Source organism: Dermacentor albipictus, chromosome 1 (assembly GCF_038994185.2).
Source record: "Dermacentor albipictus isolate Rhodes 1998 colony chromosome 1, USDA_Dalb.pri_finalv2, whole genome shotgun sequence".
NCBI classification, from domain to species: domain Eukaryota; kingdom Metazoa; phylum Arthropoda; class Arachnida; order Ixodida; family Ixodidae; genus Dermacentor; species Dermacentor albipictus.
In genome coordinates this window covers 287700059-287725617 of record NC_091821.1, presented here as the reverse complement: position 1 = coordinate 287725617, position 25559 = coordinate 287700059, and the positions used below count along the sequence as shown (strand labels likewise).

Below are 25559 nucleotides of genomic sequence, written 5' to 3'. Positions count from 1 at the left end.
TAGCAAGTCTTAAATACTTCTCCACGCTCACGGCACGGACGTTAGAGTGGTTACGCTGCCGAGTGGTGGCCCGCACCATTTGAATTTCTACATCTGCTGCCTCGGCCACTTTTATGGAGGCTTCGAATATTTCATAAAAGCCGGATCCCCGCATCTTCCTCACAGCAGCTTGGACATGATCGATGAGACTTAAGGGCAACAACTTGGTCAGACGAGGCTGTTTGAAGCTATCAGGAGAGCACTAGCGTCAGCGAGAGTGCTTTTGCAGCAATATTTAAACTAACAATGAAAGTTGAAATCTCAATGCAAATTAACAGTTGATGCGCTTTCACAGACTCTTCACCACCAGCTTGATCTATGGCCTCAAGCGCTAACACAATTCCAAAAAGTTCCACTAATATTTGGACAGCCTCGTGGTGCTCCACCCAACGGGCTTCACATAAGCAATGAAGCTCTCACTTTGTCATTTGGCATGTCTGCTCACTGATTTTCCGCTTTAGCACCGCCAACCTCGGAGACGACTTTCTGAAAAACGTGCGCACCTACTGGATGACCCCGAATGTGTTATGGATCTCGGGAACGATGCAAGAGCAACAGAGCACAAGATTTAAAGAATGACTAGTGCAGTGCACATAAAGGGCTACAGGGTGCTCCCACTAGATTATAGCTTGAACACCATTGAAGCGGCCAGACATGTTTGCAGCCTCATCATATTCCTGTCCACACATGTAGGCAGTGTTTATGCCTCTGTCCTTGAGAAGTTTCAGTAGTGTAGACGCAAGGCCTTGTCCAGAGAGGTCCATTACTTCGACGAAGGTTAGAAAATGTTCGTGCAGAGTACTGTCCTAAAGGTACTTGACGCACACTGACATTGACTTGGTGCCTACAGAAGTAAAAAGAACTGAAACAAAGCGTCATAGTCAAGTTAAATTTATAAAAACAGTCTATCTTGGACAAGTGCACGTCCATATATATTTCAAATAATCAAAACAATGGAAAGAACTAGTGCAGCGTACACCCTTTAATATTACATCTACCTTCATGTGAACTGTCAAGATTATGGCATTAAAAGGTTTACAGTTTAGCTGCGTGTCATTCTTAGAATAACTGTGTGCACTCAAAGGCCATATTGCTGCTACTTCTTACCTGAAATGTATGTTGTTTCATCTGTAAGCAGAGGGAAACACTTGGAAGTGTTGACACAGGTGAGGATGGTTTCGTGCACCACAGTGGCACATGTTGCTAGCACTTCATTCTGTATCTGTGGACTAAGATAGGTCGCGTTTCCTGGGGCTGTCTCTATGTGGTCCTTCAGTGTATCGCCTCCGCAGCTAATCTTCAAACGCAGGAGAGCATGGAAGTTGCCATCATTTTCATGAGGGTCCTCTATGCTAAGAGGTCCAACGTCCCCTCAGAGGTATACTGTGCCTTCCGCAGAAAATCACAGCTTCAGTGTCGGACATTAGCTGCTTCCGGTTCTTCCTTTGTGCACTCACAGCGGAATCAATCTGCTCAGCAACTGGCTCTTCCTCAAGAGCGTTGACAAAGTTGGCTGCATAAAGCAGTGCTGCCTTGTGGTATTCAGACATTGTGGCTCTGGTAACTTTCTAGCACATTTTTCCAGCGAATAAAAGGACGAAGTACGAACGCACTGAGCTTTTGATGGCTCCCCTTGCCCGAGCTTTCATGCCCGAATAGAACACAGACCTTACAGAGGGCTCCTTCTTGGTATTTCGAATAGAGCAGCCAAGAATACTTCTCCCGCCACTTGGGCTGAAACTTGAGCTTTCGACTGCTCACAGTTGGGAACGAATAGTACGATCAGGCCATCCATGGGTTCGACAGCAAGTGACACCTTGTCATTTTCGATGTCTCATCGTTCTCGCCATTCGCAACGTACTGTCCGATGTCGTTCTCTGAGATACCATCAACTGCTCCTACAGCAGCGTCGTCTCCAACAGGGTGTTGGGCACAAGTTGCTTCCCGAGTCGTCACTGAACTCTGGCTCAATGTGAAAGCATCATGATCGGTAAAGGCACCCCTGTCCCTCTTGAAGAAACTGTCGTTGGTTAACCTCAGTCGTTTCGCTGAGGCCATTGCTCAGAATGTATAAGCACGGCCGCTGCAGATGTTCTGGCAGTGACTTGCACGAGTCAAACAACCTTGTCAACCACCCTTGTCGATGTCGCTCAAGTTTCTCCGCAGATGCCAGCTCTTGTCTTGTCCCTATAGGAGCATAGCGAACATACATGGGTGTCCACGCCCGTCTCCTGTGCTCATTGCTTTCCTAGCTGCATCGCACTCGCGTTCCACATGGCAGCTTCTTAATTCAAATCACGTGAAAAGGTACAACAGTGGTCGTACAAGGAGTGTCTCTTGAGCCAGCATTTCAACAATGAGAATTGCATGCTACAGCCATCAGTGTCAGTGACGGTGGACATGCGTATTAACACTGCTCGTAATGGTGAACACTGTAGCAGACAACACGATTGTCCCCGCACTGCACGGAGCATGGGAACAGGAGAGCTATCAGTAACGTCAACTTCTTTTACAGCAGCATTGTCTTCAACATGGTGTTGGGCACAAGTCACATCCTGGGTCGTGATCGTACTTTGGCTGAATGTCGAAGCATCACGATCGGTAAAGCCCGCATCAAGTTTCTCGGACTGCCAAGGCCGCTCAATGAACAGGCGCGGCCGTGAAATTCCTTTTCGTTAGTGTAGTTTCAACAACTTCCTCTCCCACACCAAGCATGGCAAAATAGAATAAGTGGATGCATGGAGTAGGATGATAGGGTGCCTGCATCCTCTCCCGTTCTCACACTCCACGCAGTGTGGGGACAACCGCATTGTCATCTACAGCATTGGCCATTACGAGCGGTGTTCATACGGGGGTCCACGATCACTCACTGAATCATGTCGCCGAGATTAATCTCAAACATCGGGATAGATAGTCAGTCAACCGCTCTGCAAAATCAGTCCCACGTTGCAAAAAGCTTAATTTTTGATAAAAATAAAAAGCTGCTTTTTCTTACCAGTTAGGGTCCCTCCTCCTCTCTACCATTTTATCTATCTTCCCTCTAGACTTGCGCTTTAGTAGAAAGGTAAGCACTGCAGTTTCTGCAATGCTTTTGCAGGTGCTCACGGATAATTTGAGCTGTCAAGAGGCTAAAACGACAACACCAAGTGAGGTCCAAAAGGCATTGTGCACATGCAATGCGGTGCAAAGGTCCAAACGAGTTTCTTGTGTCGCCTTTGCTCTCAGCCATGCTCCTTCCATGTATACGCACACTCTGAACCACCTCATGACTAACGAATAACCATCATAGTGCAACCAGGGTGCGCCTGCGCAGTAATGGCTGGGATGGCCGAGAGGCAGCAAGTGCCCCTTCAAAGAATGTCCTCACTCTGCAGGGAGCAGGCACAAGCAGGAGAGCATTCAAGCATCTGTTTTCTGTGAGGTATGATGGAAGCCGAAATGTTCAAAAACAAGTGTTACACCCCGGCCAAGCGAGCAAGTTAAGTGCACTCATGAGGAGTGCACTTCGGGACCTTGAGTGGCACTTAAGGCCAGGCGGTGCATAACGGGAAAACGAAGTGCACACGCAGCAAAAAAAAAAAAAAAAGGCAGCAGACTAAAATTGTTTTTTAAAGATGTAGATTAAAATAAAATAAGAAAACCTTCTAAAAAGTAATTGCTTTAGTTGTAATATAAATTAGTTGTATTTAGTTTTTTGGTTGTGTTATCTTAATCTATATTTACTCAACAAGAAATGAAAATATAATTATTATAAAAGTGTTGCCAGTCAATGTGGCCAAGATGAAGTGAGCTAGAAGAGGGTAGTGGGCTTACTCGGGTCCCCTGTTTGATGCCTGGTATGTCACACGCAGTGGCGCCACCAGCGGTTTCAATGTAAGACTCTGCCTGACGCAGGTGCTTGTGCGCGGTTAAAACCATGCTGTTTCCGTGCACTGTCATCGTATCCACATGGAATTGCACATGAATCTCTGCAGCATAACACATGCCACTAATGTAGTTTAGATGAAAAAAAAAAAACTAGCGCGAGACACGTTCATTGAGCTATATTCGCACATAAGACTGGACATGTGGTTCCTGCTGTTAACTCGTTAAATAAATTACATTGTAGGCAGTCGATACTCGTGCGAATTGGGCTGCAAAAAATAGTGCCTTTTCCGCATCTCAGTTACCATTATTACTCGTGTGAACTTGTGATTAGACTGTGTACAGAACTCTGTGCATAGAGATGCTGTGCACATTTGACATGCATTTGGATTGCAGTGGCGTGGGCAAAGCGTACGGAGACTATAGCATTGCGCGGTTAACACATGTAAACAACTGGATCCTTTTTGTATTTATTCGGAAAAAAGAGCATTGTTTCGTCACGTATGCGTTTTACGGATACGTGAAATTACTGCCGATGCTGACTCTGACGCAAACATACTTCAAAACTGTTACCACAAGCTATTAATGCCATGTGAGCCACAGCTTAAATGCTTTCAGCTGGATATCCTTTCAGCTATTCTTCAGAACCTTGCCACTGTGAACTAGCTATTTCTACACAAGGCTATAATACATGCACTATGAAAATAGACAGCTAACAAAGATAGAAGGTGACTCCCTCAAGTTCTGGGCACAAGTTAATGAACATTTGACACAGCCATTCTCACTCTTCATCACTTGACACTTATGCTTCATGAGCAGCAGCTCAACTTTAAATGTTTTGCCTTTTCCTACTTCTCTGATCTCTCAGAATTAATGCCTAAAAAAAAATGCAAACGCGTTTATACATAAAAGCTGATTATGTTTGCTGATAGAACAGTGGCATGTTGTGTGCACCCAACTTCTTGTGAAAACCTTTCTTTCACAACTCCCAGTACATCCAAAATGCTGTCCGAGTGCAGCTTGTTGCAGGAGAAGTGCTCTGTGAGCATATTTTCCAGGTTCACAAAACTGTACAGATGACTTGAAAGTTAAAACAGTCCCCCTTTGTCACGAAAGTTTGTCAAGCGAGCAAGCTGAAAAGCTTCTCCTTGGGGTGACATTTTTAGCAGGCTTGTACAAACTTGGCAATTCATTTTCGTCATACACTTTCGTGCAGTATAGCCAGCAACACAAAATATCAGCGTGGAATCGCTTCTAGCAATATGCTGGTTGTGGTCAACAGGTGCTGGCACAGAAATTGACTCATCCACAGTGCTTGGATTATCAACTGACTTGTCGTCATGTGGCAGAGTGTCAACACAGGCCTCAATCTCCAGCAGTGAAGCTAGCTCGCCCTGGTCCCCTGGCTGTTTTCACAAGACCATAGAACGAAAGACAACTGGTGATTAACAAAAACTGGGTTTGTGTGGGTTGGTCATTGCTGCCGGATGACTGACGTATAATACCAAATAAATTCTCTAATCGGTCTTGCCTGGTTTTCAAAGTCATTAAGTATTTAAATCCTACTTTCTCTGTGAGATATAGCAGTTCTAGCACACTGGTTATAGTGACACACAATCCAGTCGCCGTAGAATTACTCAGGAAGCCTCCCATGTTCTTTGCATGAGCTTCCCATTCACTTAGGTACACCAGGAACTCCTCCAGCAAGTGGGCCTGTGTTGAATCTGGGTGAAGTGCCTCAGTAGAATACCGTCAATGCACACATCACGCTGTGCATCTTGCTGAAAGTATAAGAAAATTGTTTTTGTAGTGAAAAATCTAAATTGAAAATGAAGGAATAGCATTATCAATGGCTTTTTCAAAAGGCTTTCTGGAAAAGTTGCATTTTCAATTATGACTAAAAGGCGGCCTCGCCTGAAAAAAAGCTGGGTCAGACTTATGCTTTCGTGCTTCAATAACTTTCTCCCCAAAGAGCTGAAAGGCATAAGATACCCTCATTTTTTCAAAGCCATTTGGCTGAATGTGGCACAACGTGATTCCTGGTATAGCCTTCAATGTGACCTTGCAGGAGTCAATCTTGTGGGCCTCTTTAACCCTTTGACGGTCAATGACGTAAATATACGGCGCCGCGAACAAGTCCGAAAATGGTCGATGCCGTATATTTACGGCATCGTCTGTACGTTTAAAAAGCGCGCCAAATTCCTAACTTTTTCTTTTCTGTCATATGCTGCCACTATGTGGGGATACAGGGAATTTTTTTCCCGCGCCTCCCTCTCTCAGGTTTCGTTGCATGGTTTGTTTTAGCGCTAGTTTGCTCCCGCTTATCTATATATCACTGCTCGCGCATTGGCGTACGCGCGGGCGGGCGGCCGTTTGGATTTTGTTTCGCGGGCGGTTTCAGCTTTTTGCGTTTGCGAAACTGATCGCTATCTCGTTCCTAATCGCTCAAAAGGCGACCGCTTGTTTCTCACTCATTTAGTGCTCACAGGGGTGCGCATAGGAAGGATGCCACCGTGCATGCGTTTCCATTTCTTTTCTTTTTTTTAAGACTCGCGAAAACTAATTGCCCTAGCTGGTTGGCGATAAGATGATTTGCGGAAGGTTGTCACACGTGTTGCTTTTTTTGATGGGCACACAACCAAACAGTTTTCTTGAGTGCACGCACCTACGCAGTTCGATTATGCTATGGATGTACGTACTGTAAGAGCAGGAACATTGTAGGCTTGCGAAATATTCTCGTGTGCGGATTTTCAAAGCCTTGAACTATGTGCATAAAAATGCATCAAATTTTTAATTCTGATAAGTTTATTTCCTTTTTTATTGTTGTTATTCATGAATGAAGAGTGCATATATGCCAATGCAAAATATTTTTTTCTCCCTGATACGAGGTACACCGATGCTGTTCGGTATATTAAATGAAACGCCTTTGCCCTAAGCGTCGCAGATCACCAAGGAAAAGAACTTGCAGCTGTCACCATCCGAGCAAGAGCCCCTGAGACTGCAGAGGAAACGGCAATTGCTCTGGCAATAACAACTTGCCCTGAAGTAGCAGTAATACTAACAGACTCCCAAGCAGCAGCTCGCAACTATCAAAAAGGCCGCGTATCAGAAACAGTGCTCAAAATACTAAGAAATCATATTGCACGCGCCCCACTCTCAGACACCTACATTAACTGGGTTCCAGGCTATCAGGGCATGACAGGAAATGAGGCGGCACACGCCGCTTCCCACAAGCATACCAGCCGGGCTTTCCTGCCATCCCACACTAGGCCGGCCACCAACGTTGATGACATCGCCCTAAAGTACTCAGAGCTTCTGCAACACCACCGGCCCAGCAGAAGAACGTACACTTTACCACACAAGAATCTGAGCAAAGAGGAAGAAGTCATCCTGCACCGCCTACAGACTGTATCCTACGCAGTACTCGTACATATGCCCCCATTGCGACGTTCCAGACACCCTGCAACACATGATCCAGGATTGCCCACTGTGTGACACATCCACAGACCCTACCTCACAAGCTCCACAAAACGACTCCAAAGAAAGCCGCCCCAAGAAGCACAAAAAGAGCACCTCAACTCACCGCAGATCCATATGATAACTGAAATGTGGGAGGCCAAGCTTTCCTCCGGTGACCTAGACAACCAACGCAGTCTCGTCGCCCGGGCCAAAGAAGCAGCCCAAGCCAGAGGGTTCTTGGAATAAGGAATCCTCCAACCTAGGGTGAACCGGGTGCTGACTTGGTTTACTGTTTCGGAAAATAAAAGTTTAGTTCTCTCTCTCTCTCTCTCTCACTTTACGGTCACCCTAGAAAAATTAGGTTAATTTTTTGTCGAAATAAATCCTTAAGAAAAATCAGAATCTGCAATAAAAAAATCGACCCTCAAAGGGTTAACATGTTGTATGGAGACCTGCATGGAAATGCGGAAGCTTGTAATTAATTGGTATCATTTCCACATTATTGCTTCATTACGTTTTAAAGCTACACATAACAACCTGGCCAGAAAATGCATTGTCTTATCCTCAATGCAGAAAACAAAACCGTTCCACGGGAGGGTGTTTAAATAAGTTTAGAATTATGCATGCAAATATTTTCACATATAAGCAAATAGACAATAAGTAAAGTCAATGTATAGTCTACAACAAGACTTACATGGCCAACTGGGGTGGGGTATTGAATCCCGTCTTCAACAGTGAATTCCTGAGGCATTTGATTAGATGCGGGAAGTCCGACAGGAAGAAGAAGCGTCAAGATGCATCAGTTGGGTGCTGGACCTTGCACTTCACTGATTTTGCACTTACTCCAATGCCCAATACCTTCCACATGTTCCTGTTCCAACTGGCGCCATCACAGGTAATGAAGTCAACGAACGGCCCACTTCTTTCGGCCAAAATCATTGCCTCAACAACCACTTTCACAAGGATGTCCCTCTTCATATTGCCATTAGTGGCAAAGCACCCAAAAATCTGGCTCCATTTGCCTTGGAAAGGGACGAAGAAGATGACTAGCCTATGGTCGGAAGGTATACCTTTGTGCGTTTCTGCAGTGAAGGGTCCTAAATCTACAAAGCCCTCAATCACCCCAGAATTCTTCACAGCCAAGTGCTTCGACGATTTCAACTCGTCAATAAGCAGGCCGCCAGGTCTTTTATAGGCATCAATGTTTCCTGCCTTTTCTTTTAGTCGCCTTAAGATGTTCTCGTTAAAGCCAAAACAAGTCTGATGAGAAGTCGTGTAGCGCTTCGATGTCGCCTTGCTCTGAAGAGATATGTTGTTCTTCCAGAGATGTTCATAAAGGCGAGGGCTTTTCATCTTCATTAATATGCACTCCAATATCCAATTTTTGGTGTAACTCTGCCCGTTTTTCTTCACCTTGGCTGCTGCAAAACACTGTTTGACGGCTTCTTGCTGTCTGAGTGGAAGATCCATGATGTGTTTTTGGAGGGCCTCTGTTTTAATTGCTGCATTGTTTTCTTGCATTTTGCCAAGGTCTTCCTTGATGCACAAAAGACAACGAACAAGACGCCTGTTCTTTTTTTGGGTGACAATTCTCAACTGTCGCGTCGCTGAATAACAGGTCTTGGAATGCTGGCGCTGAACTCGCGGTCGTCATTTGAGCATAGCCCACCTCAAATATTTGCAGGAGATGTACTGTGCCCCTAGAAAACGAGAGAGAGAGGGAGAGACTCATTACATTCGGAAGGGCAACAATAACGTAGCATGTCGGTCAGAAGAGCATGCATGTTAAAGGATATCACAAGATAGTCGCCTTTTCTGACAACCTTTGTCGTACAGCTCCTGCTGAAGTAGGATCCATGGCATGAAACAACTTTGTCCTTTAGTTTTTGTGTGACCCATGCATCTTTATAATACTCTTGGGATATGGTGCCACCACATAAGATTATAGAGTCAGTTTCCTTAAGGATTGTCTCAGCCTCCATTTCACTTCGCACTGGCACCTCTTTCAGCAAAGTAGCTCTAGCATACACCTTGCAATACGCGTTAGACGAGGAGTGAACGATCATCACTACCATTTCTGACTGTATCTTGCTCTTTGCAGTCAGCACAGACGTGCAGTAGACGATGCAGTCGTTGCCTGGGAAGTGGTGCTTGCTCCAAAATACGGAAGGAAATACTAAGCAGCTAAATAAATCTGCATCTGTGTTAGCTTGTAGATCCTCTGAGTTTTCTCCTGGAAGCGCTTCCTGAAGCTGCGCACACTCCGCGAGCCTTACTGCCGAGTTTTCGGCACAGCCACCAACACTACCACCGCTGGTATGAGAACATCACTTCTTTTAGACTGGAACACTTCCCGACAGTTTTATCTTTCGAGTCTGTCTTTCTCGCGGCATCTTCTTCATTAAGTACGATGCCAAATTAGGCAGGGTTGTAGGTACAGCGTCCTCTCTCAGGCAAGGTTTTCCACACGGAGTACGCACTTCCTTCCCTTCAATTATGTGCACATAGTCCCGCAGCACATACTGCGGCTCAAAGTGCAGTTCACAGACCGCACATGTCGTCCAGAGTTTTGTCAGCTCGATGCAGATTTTTTTCCCATTGCTTCCTGAGGGCTGCATCCTTTGGAACACCAAACAAAGACGGCTTCATGCCACGCTTCACGTAGACGTAACCTGTGTGACAGCCTGGCGCAAAACAATGGTTTTGCCGTCGGGGTGGCATTTTGGTCACGCAAGACAGTCGCTGGTTGTCAGGTCACATCACTCTCCACAGAAAAACCTTCAGCAGATCGAGGATGCAGCGCATGATGGGTTCTCGAAAGAAACTAAACTCCACGCACTCCAAAGGCAACTGCCAACTGCGGAGAGGTCCCACGCTCGCTACATTGAAGGCGGCGATGGCGCCGCGTCGCAGACGCGTGCCGAGGCACAATCTGGCGCCATAGCCAGCGTCATCGCAATGCATGGAGACGGCCAGCAAGTGAGCCCACTACCCCTCTTCTAGCTCACTTTAGCGAAGACAAATGCCTAGCCAATCGAGAACAAGATGGTGGCGTGCGACGAGGTGGCATTTGATCCTGCTAGAACGGAATATCTGCGAGTTCTGTTCTGATTATTTTGGTAAAAGCTGTTAAACAGCTAAAATGAACTTGTGTCCCTTTTCTGTGTATTACGTTTTCTATCATTGAAACCACTGGCGGCGAGGCTCAGCCACTCGGCCAGTAAAGTGCATTCATTCCATGAACGCACTCCGACCGGAGCGCACTGTTCTGCGAGTACACTCCGCTTGCAACGTTTAGATTTGGGAAAGTGCACTTAAAATCGAGTGACACTCTCCGTAAGTGCACTTAACTTGCCAGCTTGACAAGGGTATTATGTTATGTTAGCGATGGAGGAGGGGTAGGGGGAGTGAAAAAAATCGGGAATGGGGGCGGTCAACCCTCCAACTCTGTGCCTACGCCAATGGCAACGAGTTGGTGGTTTTCACATCAATTTTTTTGCCTAAAGGGGGGGTGGGCGAGGACTCGGGATACTGTGGTATATATTTTTTTTCACCGAGATGTGTGATTTATTCGAAAACATTTTGCAGCAAAAGTTTCGTTTGTGTGCTGTCTCTTTGAAAATATATAACAAAACTTGTAGCCCCACCCAGTGTTTTTGAAACTGTAGGTACTGGTTTCATGCATGACATAAAAATGCTCAAATTTTGTAGCATTTTTTTTTTGTGATGTTAGTATTAAGGCCAAACAATAAAGCTTCTTGCAGTTTTTGGTCTTGCTGCTACTCATCCTCTATTCATGTCAGATGGAAATCGGTTACATGAACACAAAAAGGAACTGGCTTCAGGAACTGGCTAGGTGGTAGTGGTGGCGCATACTGCAGCTCTACCAAGAGGCTCTCCTGAATAAAATGGGCATTATGAGCAATCTAGTCTAGAGTACCGTACTGTCGGACCTGTAAATATGGATGAAAATGCGGGTGGCTTTGCCATAATAGCCAACTCACTCGCTCGAATTCCAGCGTCTGCAGGCTACATCTATGGTAAAGCTGCTGTAGTGCTTGCAAATACTCAAGCAGGTTTTCATTGGGGTATTAAGCATGCAGGTCGTACTCCTTAAGAATGTGCGATTCATAGTCCGGTAGCAGAAATTTGTTCCTAAAGCTTTCCTTGAAGTCTACTCGGGACTGAAACGACGAATGCAATCGCCACCAGGAGGTCGCGGGGCCCTGAAAGACAAGCATTAATACTTGATTTATCATGTGCTTCTCTGATGCCAGGACGTCTGCTACTGACTGCTGGTCGTTGTAGCATCTATAAATGAGCCGGAATGCTATGTTACACTGATAGCTTATGCCATGCCGAGCTGGAATTACCAGGCGCAAGAAAGGGAAGCCACGCAAGCTAGATGATTATTGTTTGGGGACGAAATATGCCTTAAGGGGTGCAAACTTGTAGAGTACATTTCATGAAAAGAAAGAGGCTGAAAATGCATCAGTAACAACTTTTGTAATTAGCAGATCTGATTATCAATCACAAATGGTGAACCATTAGGGACCAATAAATTATGATCCATTATCCAGGCCCATTCCCCCCATCCTTGAGGTTAAATATAGCAATGCTGCTTTTGTGTTTGCAAAGATGGTTAGATGATACTAGCCCCAAGGAACTCGGGATGATGCAGGCAACACAGCTGAAATTATTTTCACAAGGAACTGCCCAGCGGCAGCCTCCTTGGCATTACCTAAGGTGCATCCCACGCTTCGTGTACTACACTGCGTCACAGTGAGGCACGAAAAAGCAAGGGATACGTAATACAAGGAAAGCATTACTTACACGACCTCTATTCTTAAAGAGAACTTAGCCTCAGTTGTTGTTTTGTTGGGTTTGCCAGTATACAACTGACTAATGCCTGCTTTCAAAAGTGTGGACTTCCAAAAGTGTGGACGAGGGAAGGAGGCCTGGCGTGGGGCAAAGGCATACTATGGTAATTACACCTACGGTGCCACCTCATCTAGTGCACATAAGATTAGCAGAAAACCTTAACACAAAACTGCAAAACATGACTTTGATTAACCTTCCGAAAGTTGACCTGTAAGGGTTCAGTAAAATCAAAATAAAAACTTGGGGAGTCAGTCGGTCCTGTACCTAGAATGAAATATTCATCTTGCAGTGAGTTTATGCTCATTCACTGCTGGAGCTGGGAATGGCAGAGTCTACAAAACAGACATAGGGAGTATGGCAAAGAAGTCCGACACGGCTGTGGAAGGCACAATGGACGCAGACAAGGACGCAACAGTGTAGGCTTAACCAGTCGCACCAGAACAGCGTCTAGCCCGAGCCCCACTTCAGTAGCATTGGCGATCTGGCTGCAGAGCTCTGCACGGCGCACTTCTTCTTCCTTACAACTTCCCCCCTCGCTGAAGACGGAGCCGCACAGGAGGCCTAAGGCATCGTGAGGACGAAGGGCTCGTGATACGGCTTGAGCCGATCGACATGCACAGTTTTGCAGCCTCGGCGACGCAGGTCCGTAGGGGGCGTCATTCGATGACGTAATTCACCGGAGAAGTTTGCTGTGGAATCCAGCAGGGCCCATGGTATCGGGATACAAACTTGGAGGAGACACCTGGTGTCGAAGTAGGAGGCACCCACAACCAAATGAGAGCGTCAGGCGAAAACTGGTAGTGGGGGCGCCCGTCATCATGACGAAATTTCTGTAGGGCTTGTTCTTGCGTTGTAAGGGAGCGAGCTAGTTGTTGACAATCTTCTGCATACTGGGCGACTTCAGAAACAGGTGTACCCTCTGATAAATCGGGACGGCAAGGCAGAATAGTGTCAATGGGAAATGATGGTTCGCGGCTGTATAAAAGAAAGAAGGGAGAAAAGCCCGTTGTTGACTGGGGTGCCGTATTGTAGGCGTACATGACATAGGGAAGGATGAGGTCCCAGTTGGTGTGGTTGGAGGCGACATACAAAAGCATGTCACCAAGAGTTCGGTTAAAGCGTTCTGTCAATCCGTTTGTTTGCGGGTGATATGCGGTGGTACAGCGATAAATAATGCGGCATTCAGCGAGAAGTTCTTGAATGACATCGGTGAGAAAGACGCAGCCACGGTCGCTCAGGAGTTCGCGGGGAGTGCCATGATGTAGAACGAAGTGTTGAAGGAGGAAGGAGGCAACGTCACGAGCCATCGCGGCTGGCAGAGCGGCCGTTTCTGCATACCTCGTGAGATGGTCTACAGCTATAATGACCCAGCGATTGCCAGCAGCTGTGCATGGCAGAGGCCCGTATAGGTCTATCCCTACCCGGTCAAAGGGTCGCGAAGGGCACGGCAAAGGTTGCATTGGTCCAGAAGGGCGGCAAGGATCAGGCTTTCGGCGTTAACATTCTGTGCAAGAACGAATGTACTTTTGCACAAATGTGTACATACCACACCAATAAAACCTATGACATAGTCTGGTGTAGGTCTTGAAGAGACCAGCGTGTGCGCACTGAGGGTCGGCGTGGAAAGCGGCGCATATATCGGTGCAGAGCTGCCGAGGTATTACAAGCAGCCATTTCCGGCCATCGGAACTGTAGTTACGGTGATAGACAATTGTATTGCGGATGGCAAAGTGTGAAGCTTGTCGGCGTAACGCTTGAGATGGTGGGCGTGTAGGTGAATTAGAGATGTAATCTATCAAAGAGGAAATCCAGGAGTCCTTGCGCTGCTCCAAAGCCATGTCGACAGAAACGAATGGGAGAAGTGGGTTGTCTAGGACGGACACACAGACAATGTCGGCGTGGACAGGCGAGCGCGAAAGAGCATTGGCATCAGCGTGCTTCTTGCCTGAGCGGTAGACAACCCGGATATCGTACTCTTGGAGCCTCAGTGCCCACCAGGCTAGGCGGCCGCAGGGATCCTTGAGAGATGACAACCAGCAAAGTGCGTGGTAATCGGTAACGACATTGAAGGACCGGCCGTCCAGGTATGGGCGCAATTTTTTGATGGCCCAGATGATCGCGAGACATTCTTTTTCCGTGACGGAATAGTTCGCTTCAGCTTTCGTCAGAGTGCAGCTCGCATAAGCAACAACATATTCATGGCAGCCGGGCTTTCGCTAGGCAAGCACAGCACCAAGACCAACACTGCTAGCATCCGTATGGATTTCTGTGGGAGCAGTTGGATCGAAATAGCGCAGTATTGGTGGTGTTGTGAGCAGGCGACGTAGCGTCGCAAAGGCATCATCGCAAGTCGGGGACCACGCGGAAAGATTGGGGTCTCCCCGAAGAAGCTCTGTCAGAGGTGCCATAATTGAGGCGAAATTTCGAATAAAGCGGCGGAACTCTTTTAGAGATGTTGGCCTCGGGAATTCTTTAACAGCACGGAGCTTAGCGGCATCAGGGAGAACGCCGTCCTTTGACATGACATGTCCGAGAATTGTCAGCTTGCGTGCCCCAAAGTGACATTTTTTCAGGTTTAGTTGGAGGCCAGCGTCACTGAGACAGCGTAGAACCTGCACCAAGCGATGAAGGTGAGTAGGAAAATCTGGCGCGAACACTACTACATCATCCAAATAACACAAGCATGTGTTCCACTTGAGGCCTCGAAGAATAGTGTCCATCATCCGCTCAAAAGTCGCGGGCGCGCTGCAAAGTCCGAATGGCATCACACAAAATTCGTATAAGCCATCTGGTGTGATGAAAGCAGTTTTAGGCTTATCTTCTGCAGCCATAGGCACCTGCCAATATCCAGAGCGTAGATCGAGGGAGGAAAAGAACTCTGCACCTTGTAAGCTGACGAGGGCGTCGTCGATCCGCAGCAATGGATAAACATCCTTTCGGGTTATTTTGTTTAGGCAACGGTAATCGACGCAAAAGTGGATTGAGCCATCCTTCTTTTTAACTAAAACAACAGGCGATGCCCATGGGCTGTCGGACGGTTCAATGACACCACGCTTTAGCATGTCACCTACTTGCTCATCAATGACACGTCGTTCTGTCGATGAGACGCGGTAGGGTCGCTGCCGTAGCGGCGAGTGAGAACCGGTGTCAATACGGTGACATACAGTAGTCATTCAGACCAGAGAAGCGCTATGGCTGTCAAAAGCAGGGCGAAATTTCTCGAGGAGACGGAGAAGGTCATGGCGTTGCGTGGAGCTTAAGGCGTTGTCGATGACGTGGCTGAAAACGTCTTCAGGCGATGTGGCAGGTACGGGACTACAGTAGAGGGTGTTGACCTCTGACGATCCAACAGTAGGTTCCGACGTGGTAATGGTGTAAGGCTCCACAGTGCTGAGAGATTCACCGCGAAGCAACGCAATCGAGAAGGGGAAGTGGTTGTGTATAGGAAGCTGAGTAGCACCAGCTTGAAGGCTAAGCAGCGCAGTTGGGAGTGGTGAGAGGTGGCGGTGAACGAAAGCAGTGGAAGGCGTGAAGAGTACGATAGAGTCGGAGGCAATGGAAGGAACAGGATACAGGTGCCAGAACGGATGCATGCGAAGGTATATGGTTGTTAGTGAGGGACAACTTGGTGCAGGAAAGCAAAACGTCATCAGATATGGCATTGCCAAGCGAAGAGAAGGCGACTTCTGCACGGGAGCAATCAATGACAGCTTAGTGACGGGAGAGGAAGTTCCAACCTAAAATAATATTGTGGGAACAGTGCGGAAGAACGACGAACTCGACTGTGTAGAGCACTCCTTGAATTTCAAGTCTGGCGGTGCATGCAGCCACCAGCTGGGCGTGCTGTGCTGTGGCCGTGCGGAGTAAAGGACCGAAGAAAGGCGTCGGGACTTTTCGTATTGAGCGGCATAGTTTTTCGGCAATTACAGATATGGCGGCACCAGTGTCAATGAGGGGAAGCACAGAGACACCTTCAACAGCGACATCAGTAACGTTGGGCGGCGAAAGAAGAGGGCTTGGGCGTTTTGATGATGACGCAGTTCTTGCCTCGGGAACTGCGCCACTTAGTTTTCCGTGTCAGCGGTAGAGGGACGTCGAAGCATCGGGGAGAGCAAGCGACGACGAGGAGAAGGAGAACAGCGGTCGGAAACTGGGCAAAGGCTTGGGCGGGGAAGGGGTAAATCGCGGTCTGGAGCGTAAGACAACGGATGGTCGTACACGGCTGTGCGTGGGTCGTCATGTGGATGAAGTGGACTGCGGCAGCACAGGCGTGCAACGTGTCTGGGAATACCGCACGAATAGCAGATGGGCCGATTGCCCGGTGTGCACCAGGGATTAATTATTGATGGGCTGATGAAGGTCGTGGCGGTCGTGCGACAGCGTCGGTGTAAGTCAGTGGGGCGGTGAGTTGAGGCGCCCATTCCAGAGGAAGGACCTCGGACACTTGTTCTTCTATAACATGTCGTAGGGTCAAACTAAGGGATGAACTTGACTCCGGCGGGTTGGAGATGAGGGAGAGCTGGCGAGCTACTTCTTCTTGGACGAAAGCCTTGAGCTGCGAGAGGAGGGTGGAACCTTAAATAGGGGAGGTCAAGCCGGACAATGATTCCTGAGGGGGACAGGACAGCGAGTGAGGATGCATTGACGGCGGAGCTCGTCATAGCTTTGGCACAGTTCAATAACTTGTGCAACAGTAGAGGGGCTCTTTGAAATGAGCATCTGAAATGCATCCTCGTCTATACCCTTCATTATATGCTTGATTTTATTTCCCTCAGTCATGGATACATCGACGCGTTTACAGAGATCAATGACATCTTCGATGTAGCTGGTAAAGGTCTCACCAGGCTGCTGAGAGCGCGACTGCAGACGCTGTTCGGCCCGAAGCTTTTGAACAGCAGGGCGGCCGAAGACCTCGCTGAACTTTGTCTTGAACACCGTCCAGCTTGGCACTTTGCTTCCGTGGTTCTGAAACCACAAGTGGGCAATTTCGGTGAGGTAAAAAGGGACGGTGGTCAATTTCGTGATGTCATCCCATTTGTTGTTCAGGCTAACGCGTTCGTATGATGAGAGCCAGTCATCAACGTCGTGGTCGTCGGTGCCGCTGAAGATGGGAGGGTCCCGCTGACGGAGTGTGCCGGGGCATACGGAGGACTGGGGAGCAGGTGGTGGTAAGCTCGTGCCACTTGCGGTGGTCATGATGGCAAGGAGAGTCCGGCTGCGCAATTCCAGGATTACAGGAGACCCAGCAAACCTCCACCAATTCAAAGAAGTCCGACACGGCTGTGGACGGCACAATGGACGCGGACAAGAATACGCAACAGCGTAGGCTTAGCCAGTCACACCAGGAACAGCGTCTAGCCCAAGCCCCACTTCAGTAGCATTGGCAATCCGGCTGCGGAGCTCTGCACGGCGCACTTTTTCTTCATTACAGGAGGTTTAAAATTGGATTGCGTCAACAACAGTGCAGACTATTCATTCCCAATCAAAAATAATCAAAAATAACGTACAGCGCAAAGGACAAGGACAGCGATAGACGACATACACAGCGCTGTATACGCAACCCAGTTGGCATTCGCGATGCACCACCCATTGCAATGTTGGCTCACTGAGTGCAAGTTCCACTGTGCACTCCCTCATTTACATGAAAGGCATTGAAAATCTGAACCTATTCATCATTAAACTAGCAGAGTGCATCAACTGAGCTTGTGACCGAAGTGTGCTATGTCATTTATACCGGAAGAAGTGATCTTGGTTCTAGAAGTTGTAATAATTATTCCATAGAAACTGCCCTGAGAAAGGATGGCTGCACTACTTATGCAGTGTTGCTGGCTATGTATGAAATAGAGTTGCTGGCCGCTTCTTGACGATGAGCAAAACAAGAACAAGATAAAAGTGGGAGCCAACGTTTCGGCAAGTGGACTTATCTTTTCCAAGGCCTTGAAACGATGTCAAGCGGACTTGCCTTGAAAAAGACAAGTCCACTTGTCAGAATGTTGGCTCCCACTTTTACCTTGTTCTCGCTTCGCTCATTGTCTTGAATTTCCATCTCCCGCTTTTTCCATGTTTTCCCCGATTGTTTATTGTTGCGCAATGTGAGTAAACCCCTGGGCATGTGCACAACCTTCTTTTCTTTTTTTTTTTCCAAAAAAATTTTATAAGCATAAAGTTTTACATTTCCTAATATTTGATTCGGTATTTTTTTTTCTTTACTCGAAATCTACCACTCGGTATTCGCACAACCCTAGAAATAAATTGAGTATTGGTGACTTTACGAACAATTGAATAAATGAGGAGGCACTCCGATTACCACTGCTGGTTTTTAATTGAAGCACTAGAGGTTGCAGCACTGCACACTGCTACCATTATTTGAAACCACTATGCTGGGCACAAGCACTAGGCTTTTTTGATATTACAGTGGATGGATTGTTACAAGACAACGAATGCATGGACAAACCATTGGGTGATTCCACAAGAGATCAGATATTTTTTTGTGACCTTAAAACTGCACTAGGGACGAGACACTGAGGTAGAAATCAGGACGAACGCACACTAACAACTGGTTTATTGAAATCACACGTACAATGCTGCCTTTTCGAACTATGTTCATGCCCAAGCCAGATCATAACCGTGTGACCATCGAACACTCTGCGAACACTCGCGATTATGATCTGGTGTTCATCCTGTCCTCTTCTACCTCGGTGTCTTTTAAGTTTACAAAAAAACGTCTTGCCAACTAGCCTCCCAACACACACTCCTCAAGATCAAGCATGCGTGTCCGCTTTATATTTTTGTTTTGTCTGGTTTTTTTATATGTCGTGTAGGAATATTCAACCAGCACGGAACAGAAAATTGTATTCCCGAAGAGCAGCGCCACATTCTTGAGGTTGCTGCTAAGTAGGGAGACCATCTCATGTGCTGACTGAATGGAGGCAGCGCTTCCTGATCTCAGGCTGTGCAGTGAAGCTTAGTGCTTAAGGAGTCCACCCACACCGTCACAGGCATTCTTCCCACATACGGTGGAGGAAAATATCCACCTCGTGGACGTATACTTGTAGTGGCACAACTCATACAGTTGGTACCTATTTTATTTTCAAAATGACTTGCTGCGTTATCGCTGACGTATGTTATGTGGCAATAAATGGGTGCTTTTTCATCTAACACTTTGTGCACTCTACATAGGGCGTAGCAGGCGTGCACTGCGTCATGATGCATGTCGTTGCTTATGACAGCAAAGCTGTGTGCTGCTTTCTTAGTCGTGGCGACACAGGTGAAAATGGAGATTTGTTTCTTGTGCTAATGGTACGATCGTGTTTCATTTGAGCAAAGGACAGTCAAGTTTTCTGCAAAATCAAAATGCAGTACAATGCTTCCGTGCTGCTCGCACTTCTTTGCCTCATGAATAGCCGCGTCTTAAGTGACGTGTATGTATTCGTGAGAAATTCATTTTGTCGTCCATTTGCCGAGCTCTTTCACATAAAGGGTTCAAGACATCTTCTTGATCAAGTCGCCGCTTTCCCAAACAGCAAATGTGACCTCATCCTCATCGACCATTCCCAGACTGGCCAAAGTGAGGCTTTCACTCCATGGGCAGTGCTTGCATTCACCTAACATACAATCTGCGGTTGGGGAGCCACAAAGGCACAATGCTTTCATGCCTTCCAATGAGATCTCCATGCCATTTACGTTCTCAAGCGTGGAGACAAAGGTTGGCATTAGCGCAATAAACGCTGACACAGACCTCTTGTGGTGGGAGCAGCACACATTTTTGATGCAGGCTGTAAAACTTTGACAGGGTGATGGCACTTTTGGGGTAAGCTGCTTAGAACATCTGGAATGTCTCACGGCCAGAATGTGTCATAAACCACTTTGAGACATACTCTATCTGGCTGTTCGTGATGACTGACACAGCATCCTCCTTGTTCGGGCTCTGCCGAGAGCACCCTTCATCTTTGGTGAAGTAGTCGAGCGCAGCTTGTACAGTACGTCCCCACTCATAAGGGAACACGCAAGCACTTGGCCGGCGGTTGGCAAAGTGCTAGCTGCTGGCGAGATCCGGAAAGGTGGAGCATGCGCCTAGATTCATAAGGGCGGCGCGTGCTAGCGAGTGCTGGCGCTTCTGCTTGTTTTTTTTTTTTTTTTTTCCTGCAGTGTGAAGCAACTGATACCAACTCTGCCTCCCACTTGTCGAATAGGCGGGCGTTTTATGGTTAGAAGGGCAAGCTTGGTATGCTCGCTGCATTGGACTTCAACTTCCTCGTTTCTTATTAAAAGTGGCCAGTTGCTGCAAGCAGTATGTGAAAAACATGACTAGCTTATTTGTGAGACACAAGGTTGCGGAAGTGACAGGCTTCATTATCGCTTTTGCAGAATTCCACAGTTTCACACACCTTATTTCATTGCATGCACATGTTGGTGTAACAGAATAATTTTCATAAAACTGTATCTCCAATTGATATCGCAAATATCCGAACTATGCAGCTTCTGCGAATGTTGTTGCTTTAACGAGCAATAACCGAGTCGAGTTAAAACTGGCGAGAGACTGCAGAAACAAGCAACATCATTTTTTTGTCAGCTTGCCAATTACCCGCTGAGCAGCAGGCAGAGTGGCGGCTAGATAAATCACACCGCAGAAAAACAGAAGTGCTCTCCAGTGCTTGCTGAGCACTGGGGCGGAGAAGTAGCAGACAAAGCGGGGCATGTGCGCGCCACCGTTACGACTCTGTGCATGCGTCGCCACATTTACAAATCTCACCGCCAGTTAGTGCTGTGTGGGCCGCTGGCCACGCACTCGCATATTCCCTCTAAGAGTGGACCGTACTGTACATCCGATAGGCTTAACCATGACCTCGTGTACGGATCAAAACCTGACTGCATTCCATGCTGCTCGTGCCACTTTCGGGAGTTTCTGAGCATGTACGTTGTGACAGCTGGGATTGCCTCTTGGACGGGTTTGTTTTTATCTTCTGGTGGCACAAAGGTTAAGAGACGGGGGCGCTCTCGATAGGACCTTGAAACCTTGTACGCTTGCTTCAAGCTATTTAACCAGCCAGGGCATGCACAACATTCTGTCACAGGCAGTTCAGGTGTACTGACGCTTTCGTGTGCAGTGCTTGAAGTTGAGTGTATGTTTGTCAATGCGACGCTTTCAATCTCGACCCGTTTTCTCTTTCCGTAAGACAGTCTGCTGCGTTTGTGAATGGAAGATAGTGGCTTCAATGGTGAGACATCAGGAGAAAGGTGAACGTACCTCTTCAAGTCATCAATCGCTTCTTCTTCCTGAAGGAATGCTTAGTATGCTTCACTGTGGGTGTCACTAGATGAAGACAGGATTTCCTTGAGGAGCGTAAAGCAGTGCTGGCAGACTTCTTTAGTGCCTCAAATATCCTCAGCCTCTGGCAGTAGCTTCTGCAGGGAGGCAACATCCGAAGTGTTTATGCTACGAACATTTCTTTTCTTAGCATTCTTCTTCTTGTAAATGCGTAAATAATTAGCACAGAATACTTGGATGCATTGCGTGTAGTGAACAGCTATACCAATTCGAAACGTTTATACTGAACTGCACCGCACTCTTTCTGTTGGTTTTTCTGTGCCACTGTCGTGACAGGCTCCAGAATGTGTCAGTGTTTCATGTTTTATAAGCAAGGCCATCTAAAGCTTTCCACTGTGAAAACGGGTGGCCCATGTTCGTTATCGACAAACAATGTCCGTTTTGTGCCACCAGTAGTGACCTCTGCTGTTGTCGGCATGGGAAAGAGCGTAGGCAAGATGCTGACAAAACATCATAAATTACGCAACTTTGGCTCAGTTATGCTGCACTGCTCATTTTCGGACAGCTGAAATGCAGAAATGAAGGTGAAAGTAAGACAGGAAGATGTTATCTGTGAGTGACGCGGAAAACACGTGATGACAGGAAACGAAATAAACAGCTCGTGAAATGACTCGGATAAGTTTTTAGAAAGGCACAGTGTGAGTTGGATGCGGTGGTGCCAAAGAAGGTTCCAATATCCATTGCACGTTGGGGATGAAGACCAGGGGACGTATTCTGAAATGTTCGCCTTCCACGAAAGTTTCGCCGCCGCGAAAGTCACATTCAATAAGCCAAGCGACTGCTTACCCGCGACGTCAGCGTGCACTACCAACGCACGCTATCGAATGCTTCACATCGCATGAGAGATCGCGCCCGGCGAGTGCAGAGCGGCTCGGGTGTGTTGTTTTCGAGTATAGTGGCCACAGTACGGGTTCTTCGCACTGACTACGTTTGCTTACGGCCTCTTTAGGTAAAATAAATTTAATATGGAGGTGTGAAATGTTTTATTTTATATGAATCAACAAACATCGCCGCGAAACAGCGCGTGTAAAACGCCACCAAAGAGGCTTCTATATACTACCACCTATCTTATCTCTACTACACTCCACCACCAACCCAACGCCAAGAGACGCCAAAAGACGTGTTCATTTATTCAATACATGTCGAGAGCACCCATCCGCACCATGTCGTTAAAATGATGTAGGCCGGAACTGCTAGATGGCGCTGTTTAATTTCCGGTTTTGCTAAAATCTCCAATCAGCGCGCGCCGTTGGCGGAGGCTTGGCCAGGGCGAAACTTTCGCGGAGCCGAATGTTTCAGAATACGTCCCCAGGCAGTGAATTAGCGCTTCCATAATGGCGCACCTGCTGATTATAGAAGCGCATCATCGCTTGCAGATTAGTTTGCCTTGGTGCCACTTAAAGTGATTACAAAGTGCACCAGGTGGGTTTTGGCAAAGTCAGCCACAACATGCACTGGCGGTGTCTCGCATGCTGTTTGCAAGCACCTAATGGAGGCGTAAGTGCGATACTTACAGAGGCTGTAGGCTGCAAACTCGGTACGCATTAGCACTTTAGAGTGCGGCAGCCCTCCACCCCCGCACACGCTAGACACAAATAAAATCTGACAATACGTTTGTTGAAAACAAGCTGCCAGAGTGAAGTTCTAAAACAGCAAAGAAATTAGAACTAGATTTGTGTACAATGCAAACTGACAGACAACCAGCAAAGGTACTGAAGCCAGCATGCTTTTCATGGGTCACTTTAGCCCGTTGTATTTTGTGAATAAAGCAAATGAGGAAACATAATGCACCCACATTTTGCACGACATAAGCAAACTTCATTCAAAATTTTTCGAAAAATTGGAACCATATGCGTATTTTTTTAATTTATTTTTTTTTTATTGTTTATTTAACTTTTTTTTTCCTGTGTTTCATGTAGGAAGATATATTTTGCATAAATGTTAAAAAGAGAACGTTCTATGTTTGACACTTTTTTCAAGCTTCTGTGTGAAACAAATCGCGCCAAGGCGCATCAAAGTTACAGAACTTTTCTGATTTCGGCCATGTTTGGAATTTTTTACAACTTTTTAGTTTATGGACAGCAAAGTAAAATGCATGGAACTAATTTACTGTGAAGCATATTAAAATAAGCAGAAAAGTTTTTCGATGCAACATTTTTAGTTTGCATTTAATTTGGTCATGAAATCGGAAAATGTTCTGCTAAGCAATAGAAGGACGCTTGTGCTGTCTTTCAAATATTTTTTTGGCTTACTGGGAACGCTTTTCGGGAATAAAATTTTTTGTTCCATGCAGTTTGAATATTCCTACACGACATAAAAAACAAGACAGAACAAATATAAGGAGACATACATGTTTGATCTCTTGTGGAATTGCCCTATTTACTTTGCTTACAAGGATCATATTTGGTTACCTTTGTCATTTCAGCGTCATCTATCCAATGAGGAATTCCAGGCACTGTTCCACATGAGCCGGCTGGAGTTTTACCGTCTACCCGAGTGGAAACGCAATGACCTCAAGCGGCGAGCCAAGCTTTTTTGAGGGTCACTGGTTTGGCTGTCACCACAGAAGCCAAGCATATGTCGCTACCTAGCTTAGGGATGCTTCTTTTGGGCTCAACAATAACTTTGCCTTTGATAGATGCCAAGTGGAGAGCAGCACTTCTGCAGAAAATTTGAGCATAGGTACTCATTTAATTATTATGCAAAGCCCATTCCCCGAGCTACACGTTCTCCCTTCTTGGCTTACGTCCACTTTCTCTTTTCACTGCCCACCTGGTAAATAATATATTTTGCATTCATTGAGGATTTTTTTTCCTTGCTTTGGTGTGTCTGACATTGGATCTAGTCGCTTGCTATTCATACCCCCCGCACACATTTTTTTTTAAATCTTCACTGGCTTCTACATTAAAAAAGAGCCATTTAGAGCAGCACAAGCAAAATGCTGCACAGTGAACTACCTTACAATCCTTTGTATCTTGATCTCTGGCTACTTTTATTCAGGTCAATTGCAGTATTCTGGGTTGTCATCAAATGGCAGGTGTTCCCAGGTGCGTGCCCACCTCCACACCATTGTAACATGGCCTCTTGTTGGTGCAAGCATTGTCTTGAAGCATCCACCACATTAGTGTTGCTGCTGGTGCAGCTTCTCTGTCTCAAGGTAGTGCACTTAGGGCGCTGCTTTTGGTACTTCAGGCTAGGTCAGTACACTAATGAAGCTTATGGGTACAGCGTCCCATTATGGCTTTATGCATGTTTTTATCATTTGGTGTAGCGGTTTATACACATACGAAGCTATCTCCCATGATGCTTGTGTGAACACTGGCAGATGTTTTTATTATTACTTGCGTCCGAAGGAGAAGCTTAGTTTCCTCTGGTGAGCAAATTTCATTCAGTTCTTAGTGTCCGCTATAGTTACACCTTAAGGCATAAATCATTGTGCAGTTGTTTGCATAATCTTTAAAGTTTTAAGATATTTTAAGCAACTGTCGCACATTGGGTTTTGAATGCATCACTATATTAGGAATGCAAAGCCATGATTTATGTATTTAGCAGGTGCCAGTGTACTTTCAGCCACAGTTTAGTGCTGGTTCAAAAGTACCCTAAGTAGGTCAGTACATGGATTTCTGTACTACAGCAAGAGCGCCATGTCACTCATGCAAGTGTGCCCACTTGGATTTTGCATACCTGTTAGCTTTGAAAAGGACATTCACAGAAAACGGTTCATAGAAATAAAATCTGCTTGCAATGCTTTGCCTCTTGTCTGTTTGTTGTGACAAAAATGTACAGGAGAGAAATAAACTAACAAGGTGTCTACCAACTGGGAAAACCAGAAATTCTTAGGAATTTTCAATAGCCTGGAATACTCAGGGAAAACTCAAAATTTTTTATTCTATCAGGTAAAATTAGCTGCAATTTTATCAAAAGGGAACTAAAGTCGCGGTACCCGCCGTGGTTGCTCAGTGGCTATGGTGTTAGGCTGCTGAGCACG

General features: G+C 46.5%; 1 protein-coding gene across 3 annotated transcripts in view; it reads left to right on the top strand.

Annotated features, from left to right (window-relative positions):
- Nucleotides 1-25322, top strand: part of Unc-115a (Uncoordinated 115a) — a 513253-nt gene extending 487931 nt beyond the window's left edge. For all 3 annotated transcript variants that reach the window (XM_070531410.1, XM_070531409.1, XM_070531407.1), the window contains one exon: nucleotides 23997-25322. In XM_070531410.1, coding sequence (XP_070387511.1) covers nucleotides 23997-24110 — 114 coding nt within the window. In that variant the 3' untranslated portion in view covers nucleotides 24111-25322. The remainder of the gene's footprint in view (nucleotides 1-23996) is intronic.
- Nucleotides 25323-25559: the final 237 nt, after the last annotated feature.